Raw genomic sequence first — 21,250 nt, 5'->3', positions numbered from 1 at the left:
GAAGGTCACCAGCAGCTTCTCACAGATGTTACTTTTCCTGAGAACTCTCAGGAAGGGCAGACGCTGCTGTGCCTTCTTAAAGACAGCCGAGGTGTTTGCAGACCAGGAGAGGTTGTCGGTGATCACAGTGCCCAGGAAGGTGAAGGTGTGGACCCTCTCCACTGGATCCCCGTGTATGAAAAGGGGAGGTGGATCAGACCTGCATTTCCTAAAGTCCACGATGACTTCTTTGGACTTTGTGGTGTTCAGAGACAGGTTGTTTGCCGAGCACCACTCAGCCAGTTTCAGGACTTCATCCCTGTAGGCAGACTCATCGCCCCCGGTGATGAGTCCCACCACCGTTGTATCATCCGCAAACTTAATGATGGTGTTGCTGGAGTGGGCGGGTCTGCAGTCCGTGGTGTAGAGGGTGTAGAGCAGTGGACTCAGCACACACCCTTGTGGAGAGCCTGTGCTCAGTGACCGGGTGGAGGACTGGTGGGGCCCCAGTTTAACCGTCTGGGGTCGGTTTGTCAGGAAATCTTTGATCCAGGTGCAGGTGAGTGGGGGGAGTCCCAGATCGATCAGTTTCCTGACCGGGGTGTCGGGGATGATGGTATTAAAGGCTGAGGTGAAGTCAACGAAGAGCATCCTGACGTAGCTCTCCCGATGTTCTAAGTGGCTCAGCGCAGTGTGCAGTGTGATGGCTATGGCATCCTCTGTTGACCTGTTTGCTCTGCAAGCGAACTGGTAGGGGTCGAGAGAGGCAGGAAGGCAGGACATGATGTGGTTGAGAACCAGCCGTTCCAGGCACTTAGTGATGATGGGTGTAAGTGCCACTGGGCGGTAGTCCTTATGGCTGGTGGTGGCAGATTTCTTTGGCACTGGGATAATGGTGGCAGACTTCAGGCACGCTGGGATGGTGGACTGTGTCAGGGAGAGGTTAAAGATTTTGGTGAAGACCTGCGAGAGTTGTGTGGCGCAGGCCTGGAGCACCTTCCCCGGTACACCGTCCGGTCCAGAAGCTTTCCTGGGGTTCACCTTTTTCAGCACCCTTTCCACTTCATGTGCCTGCACAGTCAGTGCTTGGGAGCTGGAAGTTGGATGTGGCTGGGGGGATGTGACTGCAGCCTTTTGGGCGGGGGTCTCAAAGCGTGCAAAGAAGGTGTTTAACTCCTCTGCTAGTGCGGTGCTCGGGACCACTCCTGAGTTTGTATGACCCTTAAAGTTTGTGATCTGCTGAATTCCCTGCCACACCAACCGAGAGTTGTTGTCAGAGAGGTAGCTTTCAATCCTCTGTCTGTGCTCTGCTTTCGCTTTCCTGATTCCTCTCTTCAGGTCAGCCCTGGCAGCACTGTACAGTTCCTTGCTTCCAGACCTGAAGGCGGTGTTGCGGTCCATGAGGAGTGTCTTGACGTGGCTGTTCATCCAGGGCTTCTGATTTAGGAACACTCGGATGCGTTTTTCCACTGTTACATTCCCCATACAGAACTTAATGTAGGATAGTACAGCCTCTGTGTGTAGGGTCAGGTCCTGGTGTTCAAAGACACTCCATTCAGTGTGCTGGAAACAGTGCTGGAGTTGAAGAAGAGCATCTTCGGGCCAGGTTGTGATGGTCTTGGTCACTGGAGCTGTGCCTCTTCTTAGCGGTGTGTAAGTAGGGGCGAGGAGCAGAGACAGGTGGTCTGACTGGTCTAAATGTGGCAGTTGTATGGCTCTGTATGCATGTTTAATGTTTGTATAGACGTGATCTAGGGTGTTTTCCCCTCTGGTAGCACAGCTTACATGTTGGTAGAATTTAGGTAGAATTTAGACCGCTCTGTTGGTCAGGATGTGTTGTTTGTCTCGATTCAGGCTTTAGTGCTTTAATTTTAGTGTTACACTGAATTTAGCTCAATCGAACTGAAGTCTGAAAAGGAGCTCAGTTTGGTTTGATAATGGTAGAACTGTTCTCCACCCGTCAGATGAGGGTGTAGTAGATGGTAGAACTGTTCTCCACCCGTCAGATGAGGGTGTAGTAGAACTGTTGTTTGGATGTTGCTGAAGGTGTTGGTAGCTGTAAACGATTATCAATTCTACAATCTACAATTTCATTTAGCAGACGTTTTTGTCCAAAGCAGAATTCAGACATAAGAAAGAAACCTTTAGTAAGTGCTTGAATTGCTTCAAGTGCGATTGGTCAGAGGAGTTCCCATCAAGTTGCAGAAGAAGTGCCAACTACCCCCCCTTTTTTTTTCTGGGTCAACCTAGTCAGTGCTAAGTAAGTGCTGGGTTTTGGACCACCTGACTCATTCTACCCCTAAGGTGGAGTCGGATTAAGTCCCTAGGTGTTCCCTGAACAGTTGAGTCTTCCATTGTCTCTTAAAAGTACGGTAGAACGGAACTCAGCAGAACCAGAGTCTGGTAGTTCGTTTCACCATTTGGGAACAACAGAGGAGAAGAGTCTGGCTGGAGGTTCAGAGCCGTGCTGGACTGGAAGCTCCAGGCGTCTCTCACATGCAGAGCAAAGTGGGCGAAAGGAGAGCAGACCTGGATCAGGGAGTCCAGGTAGGCCGGAATCATTCTTGTAAGCGATTTGTAAGCCAGGAGGAGAGATTTGAATTTGATCCTGGCTGCAACTGGAAGCCAGTGAAGGGAGATGAACAGAGGAGGACCTGAGCTCTGCTGGGCTAGTTGAAGACCAGACCTGCTGCATTCTGGATCCTCTGTAGAGGTTTGACTGGACCTGCAGGGAGACCCGCCAGAAGAGAGACATCACCAGAGCCTGGACCAGGAGCTGGGGGGCCTGTTGGGTCAGGAAGGGTCTGATCTTCCTGATGTTGTAGAGGGCATAACGACAAGACCGAGAAACTGAGGCCACGTGAACCTTAAAGGTCAACTGATCATCAATCATAACCCCCAGGTTTCTGGTTGAGTTTGTGGCACAAGTAGACTGGAGTGAAGTTGGACACTGATCTGAGGACAGATGGACCAGCTGGACAGACCATGAGTTCAGTCTTAGACAGATGTAGCTGAAGGTGGCGTTCCTTCATCCAGGTGGAGAGATCAGCCAGACCTGCTGATCAGCTGAGACTGTCGTGTTGTCAGGTGGAAAAGAGAGGAAGAGCTGGGTGTCGTCAGCATACAGTGTTAGGAGAAACTAAAGGTAAACTAAGGTCAAAGGTCAGATTGAGAAAAGCTCAGAAAAAGAGATGTGGTTTCAGGTCACAGTGTGGGACCGAAGCATCTTCAGCGTCATGTGCTCCACCTGGGTTTACGGTTTTCCAGGATTGTGATTGGCTGTCCTGGCTTCATGCTCCTGGTTACACTGCCCCCTACAGGTTTGGTGTAAATGAACTTATTTTTTAAGAAATGTCCGTTGTTGTGAATGTGGCTGAGTCGTCCCGTGGCCTTCTGGGTAAACATCTTGACTTTCACGTTTGGCCGGTGGAAAATCCGGAGCTGAGGTCAGAGGATTTATCACCAGCACGACCGGGACAAGACGTCTGTAAACATTCTGCTGAAACATGGAAGACCTGAATATTCATCCTTGACATTTCAAACCACGGAGGTGGAGCGATGGATGGACGGATATCGAATGTCTCTTCATTAACTCACGGACTCTCCCGTCTACTTCTTTGTCGTATTGAAAAGAGATAGTATAGAAAAGAAAAGATCGGTTCAAACCCTGTCAGAACAGAATCAAAGAGGGATTTCAAAATAAAACGTCCCAGACGTGCCCTGGACTGTACCAATAAACACAACTAGCTCCACATGCTGAAGTCTGATTTACACAGCTCTGTTTTCAAGCTGATGCTTCAAGGAAACATTCTGTTAAAAGGTCATGAATTTAAACAGTCTGGATTCGAATTGAACGATTGAAGAGAAAACCTGTTTCAGTGCTGAATCTGATCTCGGCTTCCTGAGAGCTCAGTGAAGATCTGGCAGCTCTAAACCCGAGGCGGATCAGGTTTTACCCTCAGATCCCTGTGCCAGGCTGGACCAGGCTGGACCAGGGCTTTCGCCCCGCTAACCCTGCAGAGACATGGCGGCGCTGACCTCCGGTCAGCCGGAGCTCCCAGGTGATGGGAGTGTTTGGACGTTCTGAGGCTTTCCTCTTATCGTCTGGAGCCTGAAGGGGATTAGAAGAGGAGCGCACGGCCGCCGCACAGTCTCAGATCTCAGATAAGGTCCATCTAATCAGGGCGGCGACCAGGAGGAGGCGTGGTATAAAGAGACGGAGCGGCCTGGGGCTCACACCACTGCTGCACCCAGACTCAGACCTCCGCCCAACATGGTAACCTCCCGGACCCCCCGCTGTGCCGGAGCCTCCGCCTCTGACTGACCGTCTCTTGTCTCGGTGTTTCCAGGTGAAGCCGGCTGGACTGTCTCTGCTGCTGCTGTCTGCGCTGCTCCAGGCGGTGGAGTCCTACCCCAACATGGAGGCCCCCAACAGTAAGACCAGGAACACACACACACACACACACACACACACACACACACACACAGGTCTGTGTCCAGAAATCTGGACACAATCTCAACTTTATTTATAAAGCACTTTAAAAACAGCCACCGCTGTCACAAAGTGCTGCAAATAAATAGACATAAAACCTCAAAGCATGAGGCGCGAGCGATAAAACAATAAAAACACGATAAAGCGACAACAATAAAAGCAGGAGCAGACTGTCAAGCTGGGGAAAAGCCGAGGAGTGTGTATGGCTCTGAAGAAGCAGCTTGATGAACTCCAGCACGAAGCTGAACTCAGAACAGTCATTTTCATTTGGAAATAGGTAAATACAAGGTCATTTTAAAGGGATATCCAGGTTTTTTTCAGAGTTAAAGGGGAATTAAAACTCTCTTGTGAACGAGACCAGGAGTATATCTATCAGAAACAGTGTGATCCCTCTTCATCTGGATTCTTTATGAATGGTGTAGATATCTATTGAGCGTCCAGCTGAAGGCTGGGGCACCTGTGCTCTGATCTGATTGGTCCAGCTGAAGGCTGGGACACCTGTGCTCTGATGTGATTGGTGCAACTGTCCAGACTGCTCCCAGGTCTCAGTCCCGGCTCGTCTCTGTGTCCCCTGTCCTGTCCAGTGGGCTGTGAGGAATGCTCGCTGCAGAAGAACGACCTGTTCACGCTGGACCAGCCCATCTACCAGTGCAAGGGCTGCTGCTTCTCCAGGGCGTACCCCACGCCGCTCCGGGCCATGGACACCATGCTCAACCGCAAGAACATCACGTCGGAGGCCACGTGCTGCGTGGCCAAGCACAGCTACGAGGTGAGTGAGCGGCTGTTACTGCAGTCCAGGACAGAACAAGACCTAACACCTGCTCTGAGAACCTTCTCCTCACCCAGCTCTCATGTTCAGTGATGACACTGACGTTTTCACACGATGTTTTCATGATGCGTTTTTATTCATTAGGGTTTACTGTAGTGTGGAAAATAAGAACTGAACTTCAAACCTCTCAGTCCGCTGACATTAAACCGATGAACAGAAGGTTTTAATGCTGCTACTGTCTGGAGACTGAGCGGACTCCTCCTCACCGTCTGACTGTAACGCCAGCGTCTCGTCTCTTTGCTCTGGCAGGTGAGAGTGAACGAGCTGAAGCTGAGGAATCAAACCGAGTGCCACTGCAGCACCTGCCTGCACCACCAGATCTGACAGGAGCCTCTCAGCCTGAACACGCCTCCCGTCTCTCTCTCCAAGCGTCTGGTTCTGAGCTGCCAGATGATGTTTGTTGCTGTGGTCGTGTGCCTGTGGTGTGTAATCAGTCCATATTTATCCCGTGACCCCGTTGACCTTTGTCAAAGCCCCGCCCCCTCAGTTAATACTGCTGACTGGTGTAGAAACCAGGAGTGGACGTCTTCTGGAGCCAGCACTGGTTTGGCGCTTTGCTCATTGGCAGAGTCAGACGCGCCTGACGAGCTACCGAGCTGACCGGGTTAGCTAGCGGCGCTGATACAGCCTCGTGCTCCAGGAACGTCGCTTTTGTGTCTTCAACGACTTAAATAGTTCAGAAAACGAGGAAAGAAAGTCTTTTTCAGGAAGTTGGTAGTTGAATGCTACTGGCTCATGAGCACTGGGGGCGGGGCTTAGCCAGGGGTCGGTCAGATAGTTTAGTAGGGTTGAGAAGTGAATAAACTAAAATAAAGGTTGTATTTTTCTGAGTGTCTCACATTAGAACCTGTGCATTCATATGTGTGTTTTCAGGGAGTGTGAGCTGAGAGTGTTTCTTCTGTTTGTTCCACAAATAAAGTATAGTGAACCACACAAAGCAGTGACCACAGAGTTTTCCAGAAAAGTAGAATAAACTTCAAATGCATGTGAAATCAGGCTGCACGAAAACTCTCTCAGCCTTTCCTGGTTCCTTCAAAAATAAACATTAAAACAAATATAATGAAGCGTTGTGTCTCTGAAAGACACTGATCAGTGAGAGTACACAAAAAACACAGCAGTGTGTTAAACACAAACAACCTGAACCCACTGAGATCAAACATGAAGCAGGCTTTAACCACGCCTCCAGAAAAGCCACGAGCCATACCGGGCTCTCCGCTTCACCCCTTCACGCCGCTTCCCACGACTCACAAACAGCAAATAAATAAATAAATAAATAAATAAATAAATAAGCTCCAGTACTGAAGGATAATCAATTATCAACGTATGATCTTCATTTTCTATGAATAATCTTCAGTGAAAGATAAACAGCTTGGAGCCAGAGGAGGCGGGGCTTACTAGAGATTCCACCAATCAGTGATTAGCAATATAAATGAATGGGATGAAATTAAAGCAACCAGCTGTTCGTCATGGAGGATTCCATCCGTCACTGAGGTGACTCTGAAGACCCCGCCTGACAGGTTCACCTCCGGCTCCCCGGCTACGCCCCGGTCCCCGACCACGTCCAGCACACAGCGGCCCTCCCCCATCAGAGAGCGACCGGCTTCACCGGGCCGTCCTGCGGCTCCGGGCGTACGGGGTTATTATAGCGTTATAGAGCTAGCGCTGCTCGCCACATTCTGTTTCATTTACACACCTGAGCACCAGACGTATGGGATCACACGCAGGCCGCCTCGGGAAGTGGTCTGAGAGACGAACCATGAGTACGCACTGGAACCTGTTCCTGCTTGTGTTCAGTGCTGAGCTCTGAGCTCCCGTCAGTCCAGTTCAGTGCCAGGCGGGAACGAGGCCTTCATATGATGGCCAGGGTCACACACACTGGCAGCACTTCATTGCATTTAAATACTTTATTTTCATACTGTAGAACCTCATCCTATGAGCAAGATCAGACCCTCCACGGGGCCCAGAGCCAGATGTTTGACAGCCCTGTTACAGATGTTTGCTCAGATTCACATTCAGGTGCTGAAGCATCACAGCTGGAAGAGGAAGCAGGTCTTCTGAGATGCTACAGGTCCGAGGAGGTGTGTGTCTGTGTGTGTGCATTAGGGTGTGTGTGTGTGTGTGTGTGTGTGCATTAGGGTGTGTGTGTGTGTGTGTGTGTGTGTGTGTGTGTGCATTAGTGTGTGTGTGTGTGTGTGTGTGCATTAGGGTTGGGGTGTGTGTCTGTGTGTGTATTGGGGTTGGGGTGTGTGTGGTGGGGGGAGCACACAGTGTGCTCTCCCCTCCCCCCTGCGTGCGCGTGCGTGTGCGGGTCTGGCAGCGTAACATCTGTGCGTACGCGGTCGTGATTGTTGTGAAGATGGCGGAGGGGGAGACAGAGAAGGAGTCTGACACACGGAGAGCCATCGAGGAGCTCCGCGGCCGCTTCCAGGGCCTGACGGCGGCTCTGCAGGAGAGCGCGCAGCCCGTGCTGGAAGCCTCGCTGCGGTTCTGCCAGGACTTCTGCCAGGTGAGCCGCTCCGCGCCGCGCCGCGCCGCGCGCCTCCATCCCGGCCGGAGGATGCGCTCTACAACAATGTAGCCGCGGAGGCTAGCTGCGGGCTAGCCGCGGCTAGCTCCGTCGAGATGGAGGAAAACTCTGCGTGCTCCCCGCGCGCTCCCCGCGTGCTTTCTGCCTGTTTTCCGCGTGCTTTCCGCGCATCCTCCACCGAGGTGGTCCCGCGGCGTGCGTGCGTGTGCGGGGAGTGCGGGCGGGAGCGGGCAGCCGCTGCGGCGGCGGTCCGCTCGGGGCTCCAGGCCGGAGCTAACGGATGCAGCTAGCCGATGCGGGGCTGCTGTCCGCTGGGCATGCCGCGCTCCGGACCCGGAGCTCCGCCGGCGAGCCGTCGCCCCGCGACGTGCACGGCAGCGGGCCGGCGGTCCCGCGGCAGACCCCCGCAGCCCGGCGGCCGCGGGCCCGGGGGGCTCCCGGTCCGCCGCTGCGGGGTGAGCGGGGGGCTCCAGGTGCTAGCTCGGGCCTTTTGCACTAATTAATCCAGCTCTCCACATCAGCGGGGGACCGCGGGGTGCACGCCGCAGCTGGAGCGCGCTCCCCGCGGCCTCGTGAAGGGAGCAGGTAGAAGGTGCAGCTGCGCTGCAGGCGTGCGTGTTGTGGCTTTGTCCTCCGGCTCAGGCTGGGCTCATGCACGCTGCAAGTTACCTGAGTGTGAGTGCATGTGAGCTGGAAGGAGCAGCCATTGTGGCCCAAACACTCCACACACTCCACACACTCCTCACACTCCACACACTCCTCACACTCCACACACTCCACACACTGCAGGACCCACGGGCAGACCGGGGCTCCAGGAGGGAACCATGACAGCGGATCCTCCAGGATCCTCCAGGATCCTCCAGGATCGGCTGCAGACCTCAGTCTGTGGATCAACTTCATTCCACGATTCCTCTTCTTTTCTTTTAATTTATGCAAAGAAACCTTGAAAACATTTCAGAGCTTAAAGCTGATCATCTCATTCAGGGTCTTCTCTGAATTTGCTGAGGTTTAAAGTGTGTGTGTGTGTGTGTGTGTGTGTGTGTGTGTGTGTGTGTGTGTGTGTGTGAAGCCGTTAATCCCACTGACTGAAGTGAAAACGTAACACTGTCATTGTGTTTTCGGGGATGTTTACATGACAACGGGGGGAACTTCTCCAAAGCGCTGCGACTCGGGGTCTCCTGGTCCTGACAGCCGGTCCTTTGTTTGAGACCGTTAAAGCTGTCTGCGGTTCAGTGGACGGTCCGCTGGTCCTCCCTGGTGTCTGTGTGGACGACGCCGGACTGTAGCGTCTCCGTCCTCATGCTCGGACATGTGGGGTGTGTTTGGGCTGGGCAGAGGGTTGTGACTGTTGCTGTCGTGGTGCCGGCCCAGCGATGAGGTGGTGATAACAACGCCACGGCTCGGGCATGGTGCTCTGAACAAAACACTGCGAATGATGGGAAACACGGGACAGGGTGCAACACTCCTGATATTAATGCTTAATAAGCTTTAATCTCAGGAGTGTTGCTAACCTTTAATGCTAACCTGGTCACTAACCGGTCTGTTGACCCTCGGTGTTAACCTGGTCACTAACCGGTCTGTTGACCCTCAGTGTTAACCTGGTTACTAACCGGTCTGTTGACCCTCAGTGTTAACCTGGGGACCAGCCTGTCCCTTCAGTTGTTTTGTTGTATGTGAGCAGCTGGAAACTGTCTCCGCCTTGTCTGTCCTCCTGTCCGTCTTCTTCCTCTGACTCTGTTGGACAACGTGGACGTGTCCTCTGACGGCGGTCTCTGTGTCCTCAGGTCCTGGTGGAGCACGTCAGCCGTTGGAAGACCGACGAGGACTCGCTGCCTTTGCTGGAGGTTTACACCGTGGCCATCCTCAGCTTCGCTAAGGCCACCTCCTGTCTCTCCTCCGAATGTGAAAACGTGCCACTCCTACTTGAAAAACTAGCACTGTGAGTAAAACCCCCGGGGAGAAACACAACTCTCCTTCAGATGACACCTTCTCACACCTCTGATTAGGGGAGGGCTAAAACTTATATCACGGTATAATTTGAAAGATAAGTTTCAGCATAACAGTCTTGTGATGGTTACCACAGCACCTGGTGGAAGCATGGAAGCAGGAAGTAGTTTTTAAACTATTAAATAACGGAAGTCAAGTTACTTTGAACCCAAACCAGGTCCAGATTACAGATCAGGGGTCGGCAACTTGATTTGGCGTCGTGCCAATTTTTTTGACTGATCCCCGTTCGTCGGTGGCTAACAGCTAAGCTAACAGCTGACTGAGGCACGCTATCAGCAGCTACTTTTACGAAGCGTCCCTGAAGGCAGCAGGAGCTGCAGGTTGTTCTCTGAATCGGAGGGTTTCAGGTGCTTCACAGGGAGAGACGGTTCAGGAGGAGCTGGATGCTGACAGGTTGATGGGCGGAGTTACTGCCTCCGTGAAGCAGCCATCGCTGTTGTGTACTTCTTCAGGGAACCGGGCATCTAAAAAGTTGCATTACTGCCACCTAGAGGACGTAATGTGCTATCGTGGTTGGGCGGTATGACCAGCATCCCTACCGTGGGCCACATTTATATCACATACGGTTTATACGGTTTATACCGCCCAGCCCTACCGCTGATCTCTCCTGTGTCGCATAATAATACCATAAACTACTCAAAAACCGTCCGAGTCCCAGAGGCGCTCAGATAAAGAGTGTCCTGCCGTCCTGGGACAGCCCCGGGTACCTGCAGAGTGCAGAGGGGGAACTCTGGAAACACTGAAAGCCCTCCGGGAGTGTCTCTGCTGTCTGTTGGCCTCTGTGGCCCAGTGGTATGGATTTAGCCTGTCATGCCAGCAGACCGGGGTTCGATTCCCGGCCATACAGAAGATCTTTAAAACGTGTTTCCTGAGAGTGAAGGGGCGTGGTTGTAACAGTCCACACCAGGGGTGTTCAACCCGTGGCTCCACAAAGCTTTCACAACACGAAATATGGATGAAGATTAAACTTGTTTTTATTCTTGTTCCGCACCACAGTACTGTTCAGAGTGATACATCACTCTCAGTTCAAAAGCAGTTTTTTAAAAGATACAAGGATAAATGAGAAAAATGGCTTAAACCACAAGGATGTGGGAAAAAGTGATAGAATGGCTTTGAAAGTGTGAAATGTTCATAATTTGTAACAGAAGAACATAAATATGGTGTGAAAAAAACAAACATGCAAAACTGCTTAAAAGGAGGTAAAGTGCTTAAAACTACTAAAATTAAAAATGGACAAAAAGTACTTGAAAAGAGGAACAAAACTGTTAAAATCAGATACAGAAATAGGTTAAATTTAATAAAATGTTCATGATTCTGAACCCTAACGTCATAAATGCATCATAAGATCTAGTTTTTGTTTGTGCAGTGAAGCTATACCTGAAGCTTCCTGAGCTGCATTCGCCTCATTTTAAAGGTCCAATGTTCTTTATGGCTCCAGAACAGCTGGACTTGGCTGAAAGTCACTGAATGGCTCTTATGGTCAGAAAGGTTGCAGAACCCCGGTCCAGACTCTTACAGAACCCTCGGTTTTCTGACAGTCTAACACACCACCGGGATTCTTGTCCTGAAGCTTCTGCTGGATATTCTCACTCTTCTAGAGCCAGTCGTCCAAACAGCAGAATAACGATGTAGAGTCCATTTAGAATGCAACAAGTCTGCCATAAAGGAAGGACGTCCAGTACTGAGTGTCAGTCCTGATGTCTCCATCTGTTCATCGCTGGATGTAAACCTGTAGTTTGATTCCCGCGCTGCCCCGGGCTCCAGAGCGCCTCCTCTGGGGGGTTCTGGACTGTGTGCACATCCTTGACCTCATGTGGCTTTAACTAATGAGTGTGTGTGTTCACAGGAGCTGTGCGGAGCTGCTGCTCTTACTGCCCAAGCATGTCCCCGGTGCCTTATGGGAGGAGTTCCAGTCCTCCATGAAGGTCAGTGTCCTCCGGGCCGCCCGGACTGCTGAGCAGGGATGCAGGGAGTGTTTTATCTGACACAGAAACACACACCACATGTGAAATTCACACACTCGGTGAGTGTGTTTAGCATGTAGCATGTAGCACGGCTCGGAGTTATGTAGCTGGATCGAATTTTAATTGTGATTATGATTCTGGCTCCAAACGATCTCATTCAAATTCAAATTATCGAGAAAAAAACAGTTATGTGACGTTTCTGTTCCGAGATGTGCCGCCACACGCACGACTGCTTCACCAACAGCTGCCACAAGATGGCAGCACGTAGACACCATTATAGACTTGGTGGGCGAGTCCCTCCATCACTAATATTTCAGATTACAGTAGTGCCCTCTAGTGCCAGGGGGCTTCATGGAGTCCATACCGACTGCAGATGGCTTTGGCGGTCTTGGAATTTAACAGGAGTGTTGTTTTTTGTTTTTTTTTAACGTGTTCAGTGAGTGCTGTTCCAAATTCAGAGGCATAATCCAGTAAACAACGGTGATTACAGTATTGACCAGCATAATGGTAATTTAGATTTTTTCCCATAATGGAGCAGCCCCGTCTTCCTGCTCCTGAGTTCAGACTGGACCAAGATGGCGGCTCGGTGACACTCTCAGTGAGATACCTTTCTAAAACGTGAGGAGGGAAATAAGCTGCTCAGTTGGTTCCACTCCAGCATGCGCAGTGGGAGGCGGGGAGCCGTGGACTCGTACCGTCAGCGGCCTTCATCTTTAACATGTGTGTTGTGATCCCGATGAGCCGGTGCGCCCCTCAGCCTCTGGTTTGGAGTGTTACGTACTGAAAGCATGGCGGACCTCCAGCACGGTGCGTCCCCGTGTGGACGGAGTGTCTGGCTGAAGTCCGACGTGTCGGTGAGGTTGTGCTTCCCCTGTCCTCTCTCACAGCTGGCACACAGCCTTCTGCAGGAGAGTGGGAGCACACAGCTCTGCCTGGTGGCGGTTCTGGCCCAGCAGGACGGCGTCTGGTCCAACTCCACGCTGAGCGGCATCATGTCCGATCAGATCCCTGAGACGGAGCAAGGTTAGCGACCTCCTCGTCTCCTGCTGCTGCTGAGCGCGACTCCGGGTCTTCAGGTAATGGTATGAATCTGTCCTGTGTCCTCCAGTCCACGAGTATCTGGAGCTGGAGGGTCCGACGCTGCTGAGCATGCGGATAAAGCACCTTATCAAAGTGGACAGCGTGGACAAAGCCGCGCTGCTGGCCAAGACGTGCGCCGAGTATCCGGGATTCGAAGGCAAAGGGAACTTCAAGCAGACCTACCTGCTTTGCATCTGCATGATCAAAAGTCAGGAGCAGCTCATGGAGGAGGTGAGCCGGGAATCGAACCGCTGTCTGCTGCTCGTGATCCTGTCCTCCGATGGTCAATGGCTCAGTGACAAACGCCTGAAGGAGGAGCTCTCAATTCATCTAATACCAATAAGATCTAACCCAGTTAATCCTATACTCTCTCTCTCTCTCTCTCTCTCTCTCTCTCTCTCTCTCTCTCTCTCTCTCTCTCTCTCTCTCTCTCTCTCTCAGATTGCATCTATAGATTGTAAAGATGCTCTAGAAATGATTTGTAACTTGGAGTCGGAGGGAGACGAGAAAGGAGCTCTCTGCTTGTGTACGGCCTTCCTGAAGCGACAGCTTCTCCAAGGAGATGTGTATTGTGCCTGGTAAGAACACACACACGCGTGCACGCATGCACGTGCGCACGCGCGCACATTCACCATCATTATCACTGATTTTGCTGTGCTTCCTCCACTGAGCGGAGCTCGCCAACACATTAGAGCGGTGCTGTGGGCCGTGAGGCCCCGTCAGGGTCCAGCTGGGTCTGCAGCGCTATGAGCCGCTCTTGCAACATTGGAGGCCGTAATCAAAAACTGAGACTGAGCGTGACATTCCAAGAATGTCGCGCAGATCTGGACAGCTCTCACAGGGAGCCTGCCGTTTACAGATGTCCCTGAACGTCTCTCCTGCAGAGCGATGGGAAAGCACCTGGCAGGAAGGCTGTCACTCTGTACCCGGTCACACACACCACGTCCACAGTTGTATGAGTTGAATCTGAGTGTTTTCAGGGTGCAGTGATTCCTGGGGTGCGTGTTGAGCGGTAGGGTTGGATCAGGGCCGTCTGATGTGGAATATGCCGAATCAGCGGTGTAACGCCGTGTTTCTGGTGTGTGCAGGGAACTCACTCTGTTCTGGAGTAAACTGCTCATGCGTCTGGAGTCGTCGGCTGATTCATTTCTTGGCCGCAGCAAGGAGATGGCCCTCCTCTGCAGGAGCGTCTGTCACATTCTGTTCCTCATCAAAGTCGTCCAGAACGAGGTACAACAAATCTCTACACACTCACCGCACATGCCTGAAGTTTCGCGTGGCTTGAGAATCCTGTTTTCTGCCCGTTTCTCCCTCAGGTTGGAGAGGTGGGGCTTCCAGTCTGTGTAGAAATGTGCATCCAAGCTCTGAAAATGACCTCCAGTGACCACAAAGACAGCAAGTCCACCATCTGCAAGACCATTTCCTGCCTGCTGCCGACTGATTTAGAGGTGAAGCGTGCGTGCCAGCTGACCGAGTTCCTGGTGCAGCCCACCGTTGACTCCTACTACGCCGTGGAATCGCTGTACAATGAGCCCGACCAAAAGCCCGAGGAGGACGGCAGCGTTCCAGTGCCCAACTCTCTGCGCTGCGAGCTACTACTGGCCTTGAAGACACAGTGGCCTTTTGATCCAGAGTTCTGGGACTGGAAAACACTGAAGCGCAACTGCTTAGCGCTGATGGGAGAGGAGGCAGCTATCGTGTCTTCTATTGACACGCTCAACGACACGGACGACCAGGAGGTGGAAAGCGCCATCAGCAAGCTTCCCGAATACAGAGATCTGGAAGATTTCCTTTTAACCACTACAAATGAACTCAATGAGATCACAGACGAGCGAGAGAAAAACCGAGAGGCGAAGAAGCTGCGAGAGCAGGGATTTGTATCGGCTCGATTCAGAAATTGGCGAGCGTACATGCAGTATTGTGTTTTGTGTGACAAGGAGTTCTTGGGTCATCGAATCGTTCGCCACGCTCAGAAGCATTTCAAAGACGGAGTTTACCTTTGTCCCATTTGTGCCGATAGTTTTGAAAGTAGGGAGGTTTTGGAACCACACGTAGCATCACATGTGAAACAGTCCTGCAAAGAGAGACTCGCTGCAATGAAAGCTGCACGGAAGGTCACCAAGCCGTCCCAGTCTCCCAAAAGTCCTTCCAAAATCCCAAAAGTCATCGCCAAGACAAACGTCAGTCCTGTCAAAGTGGAACCTCAGATGAGCACCCAGCTCGCCCCCCCTGTCAAAGCCGAGCAGCCCGCCGCCGAAATACAGATGAGTCAAGACTGTTTCTGTCCCGTCAAGAACTGTTCCAAGGCTTTCAAGTTTTTTCGCAACCTCATGGCTCACGTCAGGTCTCACAAGGACGACGAGGAGGCCATGAGGTTCCTGGAAATCCAGAAGCAGAAGGTGGTGTGCCAGTACTGCAGGAGGCAGTTTGTTAATGTCCGACACCTCAACGATCACCTGCAGATGCACTGTGGCACCAAACCCTACATCTGCATCCAGCTGGACTGCAAGGCCAACTTCAACTCAAACTCTGAGCTCCTCATGCATCGGAAAACTCACCCGGAGTTCAAGGCGCAGTGCATGTTCCCCAACTGCGGTCAGGTTTTCAGCGAGGCCTACCTGTTGTACGACCACGAGGCTCAGCACTACCTGACCTACACCTGCCAGACTGACAACTGCGGCAAAATATTTTACTCCCAGTCACAGTTTCTGGCTCATCAGCAGAATCACTATGTGAGTGACGCAGTAAACAGCGGTGTGGTGGTGAACCAGGCCCCGCTCGCCCCCCCAGCAGCAGAAGTCCTACCAGAGAGCGCCACCAGCACAGACCTGACGGTTCCAGCCGTCTGTGCCGCCGGGCTCAGCGCAGATGTTTATATGAAGGAGGCCACGCAGCCGAACACAGCACCGTGCGGATCACCGGATGCTACCAGCGAGGCCCTCGGCTTGAAAGTGAAACACTCGATTGAAAGCATGCTGATGCCAGCGGCAGAGAATGAAGCGAAGGAAGGCTACCAACCACCAACCACCTCCACCCCGGCACCGGCCGAGGTGACTGCACCGCAGGGGGCGCCGCAGGCACAGCACAGCGTGGCGGTGGCTGTTGCTCCGGCGTATCCCGCCCCCGCACCAACAAACCCCATGGTAGGGCAACAGGCGGGCCCCATGAACAGTTCACAAGGCAACGAATATCAGAAAGCGACGCCACAGATGATTTCTCCAAGTCAAATCAAGACAGAAATCCCGTGCTCGCTGCAGGGATATCCCTCCGGTACGCCTGCTGTTGCTGCCAGCAGTGAGGAGAACCTGCACTGCTGCCCATACAAGGACTGCACCAGGGCGTACAGTACAAACAAGAGCCTGTCTCGACACGTGAAGAAGCAACACCCTGAGATATTTGAGGACTGGAAATTAGCAAAAAAATACAACAAAGTGGCTAAAATCACAGCGAAAAAGGTGCAGAGTGGACCAGTGTCCACCAGTCAGACTCAGACCCCGGTGAGCAGGCCAGCAGACCAGCCAGGAATACTATGCAACAAACCTGGGGTGCAGCAGATGAGTTATCCAGTGGAGTGCTCCGCCTCCCCCACCCAGTGTTACCCTGGCTCGATGGAGCCGGTGCCCATCACTCCCATGGTGAACCCCACGTTGTATCCGTCGTGGGGAAACTCAAACAATCCCAGTGGAATGATGCAGTCAGACATGTCTCAGTCGTGGTCCTCACCTCCCATGAATAACTGCTATCCCGATGCCTTCAACGTGAACGAGTATCCCTCCCGCAGCTACACTCACTGGCAGGCTGATCCCTACCAGTCCACATCGGCACTCCCGGCTCATCGAGACCATTCAATGGCAGCTATACCCGCTCCCCCAATGTCCAACGCTCCTTCGGATTCCAGCTTGATGTCTCAGTATGTGTCCAGTTCTTTGATGCTTGACAATGGAGGACAGATGCATAACGGAGGGCACCAGTATGGACTGATGCATCCTGAGAATGCTGGAGACAGCGAGGAAGTGAGAAAGCCCGCTGCATGCCTGCCTCCACAGGTGGATAACGGGAACAGCATGTCAACAGTCGACAGCGTTCCTGACGGAAGTTACCACACTCCATTCACTCACAGTGAGAGCTCCTGTCTCACCCAGTGCTCATCAGTCGACGTTCCTATGAAATGTCTGACCCCCGAGGCTCAAGTTCCAATAAAACCTCCAAACAAAGATCTGAAAACAGAAAGTATCCCTGCTCCTGGTTACGACCAGACAGACACCTCTGGAGATGGAGTGCTGAGTCCACAGAGCGTCGTTCACACAGATTTCCCTTTCGATGAGGAATGCCCCAATGCTGACTGTGAGGCCAATCCCTCTGACGAAAAGGGAGGCGACTCAGAATCCCAGAAAGGAAAACGCAGCCGCTTGAGCAAGCGCACCAAGTGGCCGGCCATCATTAAGGATGGCAAGGTCATCTGCAGGAGATGTTTCCGAGAGTTCACCAGCACCAAGTCTCTGGGCGGCCACCTGTCCAAACGCTCTCAGTGCAGACCTCTCGATGAAATTGACCTGACGGCGGATCTGCCAACATCATTTCTTGATTTTCTCAACGACCCGCATGTCCCCGACACTAACGGAGCAATATTCATGCCAAACGGTGACTTTTCACAGGAATCTTGTAGCTTGACCACACTGACCTCACCCATTGTGTTGAAGCAGGAGCCTCAGAACCCGAACATCATGGAGTTTTCCAGCTACCCCTCGGCGTCTCCTGAAAACCCCAGTGAGAAAGCAGCAGAATTGACCAGTCCCACTCTGGCTGTCCCTTATCAGCAGGATCATCTTATGGAGATTTCACATGCTTTTCAAAGGCTGGACCTGATTGAAGCCACGCAGGAGAAGATGCGTCTTGCCCTGTCGTCGGAGCAGAATGCCAGTCAAGGGTTGTCCAGTCAGACGGCCCCCGACGTGGAAAAGAGTAAAACGGTCAGTAAAAGTGATGACAAGCCCACTGAAAAGGTTCATAAACCTTTTAAATGTGACCAGGAAGATTGCGAGTACTCTTTCATGACGAAGGAGGCTTTGTTCAAACATTTGACTAAAATGCACGACTATTCTAATGAAATGATAGAAGAACTGAAAAGAACCCCCTCCAAGCTTTCCCCCTACCCCTGCCAGATTTGTCCCAAAACATTCACAAGAACAACAGGACTGAGAATTCACTATGAAAAAGTCCACAGACTGTCCAAAGCAGAGATGCAGAAGCTAAAGATCAGTGCCCGGAATAGACGTGCATTCAGACTGATTAAAGACGAGGCCACAGTTAGCAAAGGGACCAGTGAGGCCAACAGCAGCCAGACGGCGCCGTCTGCAGCCGTCCTGCCCGCCATCAAGCAAGAACCACTTGACATCGCCATCGCACCTCAGAGCGACCATGAGAACAATCAAGATGCCTGTCACGACCAGGTAGACGATGCAGTAAAACAGGGCTCAGCGCCTGAGGTATTGACTGTTACACGACTCCCTTCACCTCAGAACTATTTGGCTGAAAGGCCGCTCGGGGAGGCGCCGCCATCGGCTCCTGAACAAGTTCCCGACCAACCCGAATCGGTAGTTCCAAACCCCAGCTCAGACGTGAGCGTAAACACTAGTGCGAAAGAGAAACCGAGTCCTGTTGGCAAAGTAAGTGTGGAGTCCGACGTCTCCCCGAGTAAAGAGAGAACACCACAGCTGTCTCCTGCGTCGGCTTCAGTTTCCCCAGAGAAACCCAGCAGCTCCAAAAACACTCCCATGAAGGAGGAGAGGAAGGACAAGATTCAGAAAAGGTTGAGTCTCAAAATGTGTGATGCAGACAATGCCTACAGTCCGTACAGACCGTATCGCTGTGTTCACGAAGGCTGCACCGCCGCCTTCACCATCCAGCACAATCTGATTCTGCATTACCGAGCCATGCACCAGGCGGCGCTGCCCCCGAGCAAACCCGACTCCGACAGCGACGTGGCGGGCGCCAACAGCGGACAGGAGAGCGTGGAGAGCATAGGGACGGATCAGGAGGTCAGGTGTCAGGTGAAAAACTGCTCCAGGGTGTTCATGGGAATCACACGGTTAGTGCAGCATTACCTCTTACTCCACAAGTTCACCCGAGACAAAGCCACCGCCATGATGGCCAGCATGAGCATAGAGACGTTTAACTGTGACCGGCCCGAGTGCGCGCTGCCCTTCGACTCTGTGGAGAAGTACATCGAGCACATTAAGAATTTCCACAAGGAAATCGCCATTTCCGAGAGGGGCTCGGTTGATCCCACTTTCCGGTGCGAGTACGAGGGCTGCGACCGCGTGTACACTACGAAATCCAACCTTCTGCGACACTTAATCAAAAAGCACGAGTACGTCTACGATCCCAAAGCCAGCGACGGAAGAAGGACTAAATCCGTAGGGCTTTTCCCGGGGTTGAACAACGGGAAAGAAAACGTTGAAAACAAGTTCAAAGTGAAAAAGAAAAACGCTAAAAAGAAAGAGGCGAAGTCCATTGAGCATTGGACTAGTTTTGGAAAGCCGACACTAAAGTCTCACGAAGAGGCGTCCGCCATGTGCACCAAGAAGTTCTCCCTGCAGTATCCGTGCATGATCATAGGCTGTGACGCGGTGGAGCGGGCGGAGAGGAGTATATTCAGGCATTACGCCACTCATGGCCTCACAGAAAGATATATCGAGGATCAGAGGAGTCAGTTCATCTTCTGTAAAAAGTACTCGCGCTCCAGATTCAAAGATGCAAACAAAGCCGAGGGCGCACTCTCATCCGCCGACGACACGGAGCCGGAGGAAGGCGAGAAGCCCGCCGAGGCCAAAACCGACGAGCTGGAGGACAGAATAGGCCAAGAGGACAGTAAACTGTCCAACGACGACAGTGCAGAATCTCAAGCTTCCACTGGGATGGAAGGTTTAGCTAAAAGAGGCCGTCCCAGAAAACCTGCACATCCCACACCAGCCTGTCCACAGAGGATACAGACTCTCAGAAACCGACCGACTGTTAACAGTTCAGGAGAGAACTCAAATCCGGGTACCCCTACAGCCCCAGAGCCGCGAGACGACGCCGTCTTGCCGGGCTCCTTCAAGCCTCTAGGTCTTGAGGACTCTTTCCTCAAGTTCTTAGAAACCTCCGAGTCGACGCTCGCTTCCAAACGCAAATCCACAGAAAAATGTTCCGAGCTGCCGTCCAAAAGACAGCACACGCAGAAGCAGCGGTCCGCCATCAAAGGCAAAATCACCGGAGAATTTCGAGGCTATGAGAATCTGGTAGACTTTAGAAACCCCCTCAACCTCAAATCAGCCAGTAACGTTAAGATTGTAATGGACAGAACCCTGTCAGGCGGCGCCGACCTGCTGCTGAAGCAGCTGCAGGACATGAAGCCCATGGTTATCATTAAAAAATGGCTTTACAGCGCGTCATAGCCTCACCTTTAGTTTTCAACTCAACCTTACTCAGGATTTGAGAAGTAATGCTGCAGAATGGTTTGTTAATGCATCAGATTTCCAACTGTTAACAGTCACGGTCACAGTTAACAATGAAATGGCCTATTTTGTACCTAATGAAAAAACGTCTCGGATGATTTTAATTCTGTATGTTAGTCATATTAACCAGGTAATCTATAGGGCATAGATTTTAGAAACATGTTTGTATTTATGCTTAGTACTGAAGATGTTTCTCTTTTTTTTTTTTTTTTTTTTTTTTTTTTTTTGCTAAATGGAGACTTTTAAAGAAAACTGTTTTTATATATCCCTATGGGATTTCAAGTTCTGTTTGTATTTATTTTATCCTTTTTCAACACTAGTAGACCTATCTGTAATATTTACATGTCTTCCACAAAGTGTTCAATAAAATGTTACTGGTTCTTTTTGTAAAAAAAAAAGAGAAAAAAAAAGAAAAAAGAAAAGAGACAGAAAGAAACTGCACCTTGTTTGTTGTGTCTCAGTTTCTGGTTTGAATATTATTCATTAATAGAAACTGAACTGAAACGGATCCTCAGATTTCAGACTGACTGTAATATCATCAGCACTTGCATTTATGTGGAGTTTCCTTTACAAAGTGCACGTTTCCTAAACTATCCGAGAGTCTGTTAAAACACACACACACACCTTCCAGTGTCCAGGTGAGTATTTTTTCATGGTTCACACACTTTGCTCACGTTTTCAGCCATAGAGGCTAAAATCCGCCTCTTCATTTGAGGCTGGGCTTCATTTGAGGCCTGCAGTTTTATAATTAAACATTTTTTCAGCTGGTCACTTGAAGCTGCCACAAATGAGAGCAAAACAGGATTCATTGTAGATTAAATGGAAAAATCAGGATACAGTAACATGTCAAACTATGAAAAATAAACCTGAAGTTCT

The 21,250-nt window shown here is 51.4% G+C and overlaps 2 protein-coding genes across 3 annotated transcripts; both read left to right on the top strand.

Moving 5' to 3' along the window:
• Nucleotides 1–803: 803 nt before the first annotated feature.
• On the top strand, nt 804–20,795 carry znf292a (zinc finger protein 292a). Of its 2 annotated transcripts, XM_030116113.1 has the most exons (8): nt 7,657–7,806; nt 9,612–9,766; nt 11,681–11,759; nt 12,686–12,821; nt 12,907–13,109; nt 13,320–13,456; nt 13,967–14,108; nt 14,195–20,795. In XM_030116113.1, exons 1-8 carry the CDS (start codon nt 7,657–7,659, stop codon nt 20,312–20,314), a joined length of 7,122 nt encoding a protein of 2,373 aa, XP_029971973.1. In that variant the 3' UTR covers nt 20,315–20,795. The 2 variants fall into 2 exon arrangements, with proteins under 2 accessions (XP_029971975.1, XP_029971973.1); XM_030116115.1 differs by lacking the exons at nt 7,657–7,806; nt 9,612–9,766; nt 11,681–11,759; ... (2 more) ...; nt 13,320–13,456; nt 13,967–14,108 and adding an exon at nt 804–921 and having other exon boundaries at nt 14,653–20,795.
• Nucleotides 4,235–5,695, top strand: cga (glycoprotein hormones, alpha polypeptide). Its single transcript, XM_030116118.1, has 4 exons — nt 4,235–4,255; nt 4,329–4,413; nt 5,056–5,240; nt 5,550–5,695. Exons 1-4 carry the CDS (start codon nt 4,253–4,255, stop codon nt 5,622–5,624), a joined length of 348 nt encoding a protein of 115 aa, XP_029971978.1. The 5' UTR covers nt 4,235–4,252; the 3' UTR covers nt 5,625–5,695.
• Nucleotides 20,796–21,250: the final 455 nt, after the last annotated feature.

This window comes from Salarias fasciatus, chromosome 19, assembly GCF_902148845.1.
Source record: "Salarias fasciatus chromosome 19, fSalaFa1.1, whole genome shotgun sequence".
NCBI lineage: Eukaryota > Metazoa > Chordata > Actinopteri > Blenniiformes > Blenniidae > Salarias > Salarias fasciatus.
Note: the sequence above shows the minus strand (reverse complement) of the source record. Positions and strands in the feature narration are given on the sequence as shown.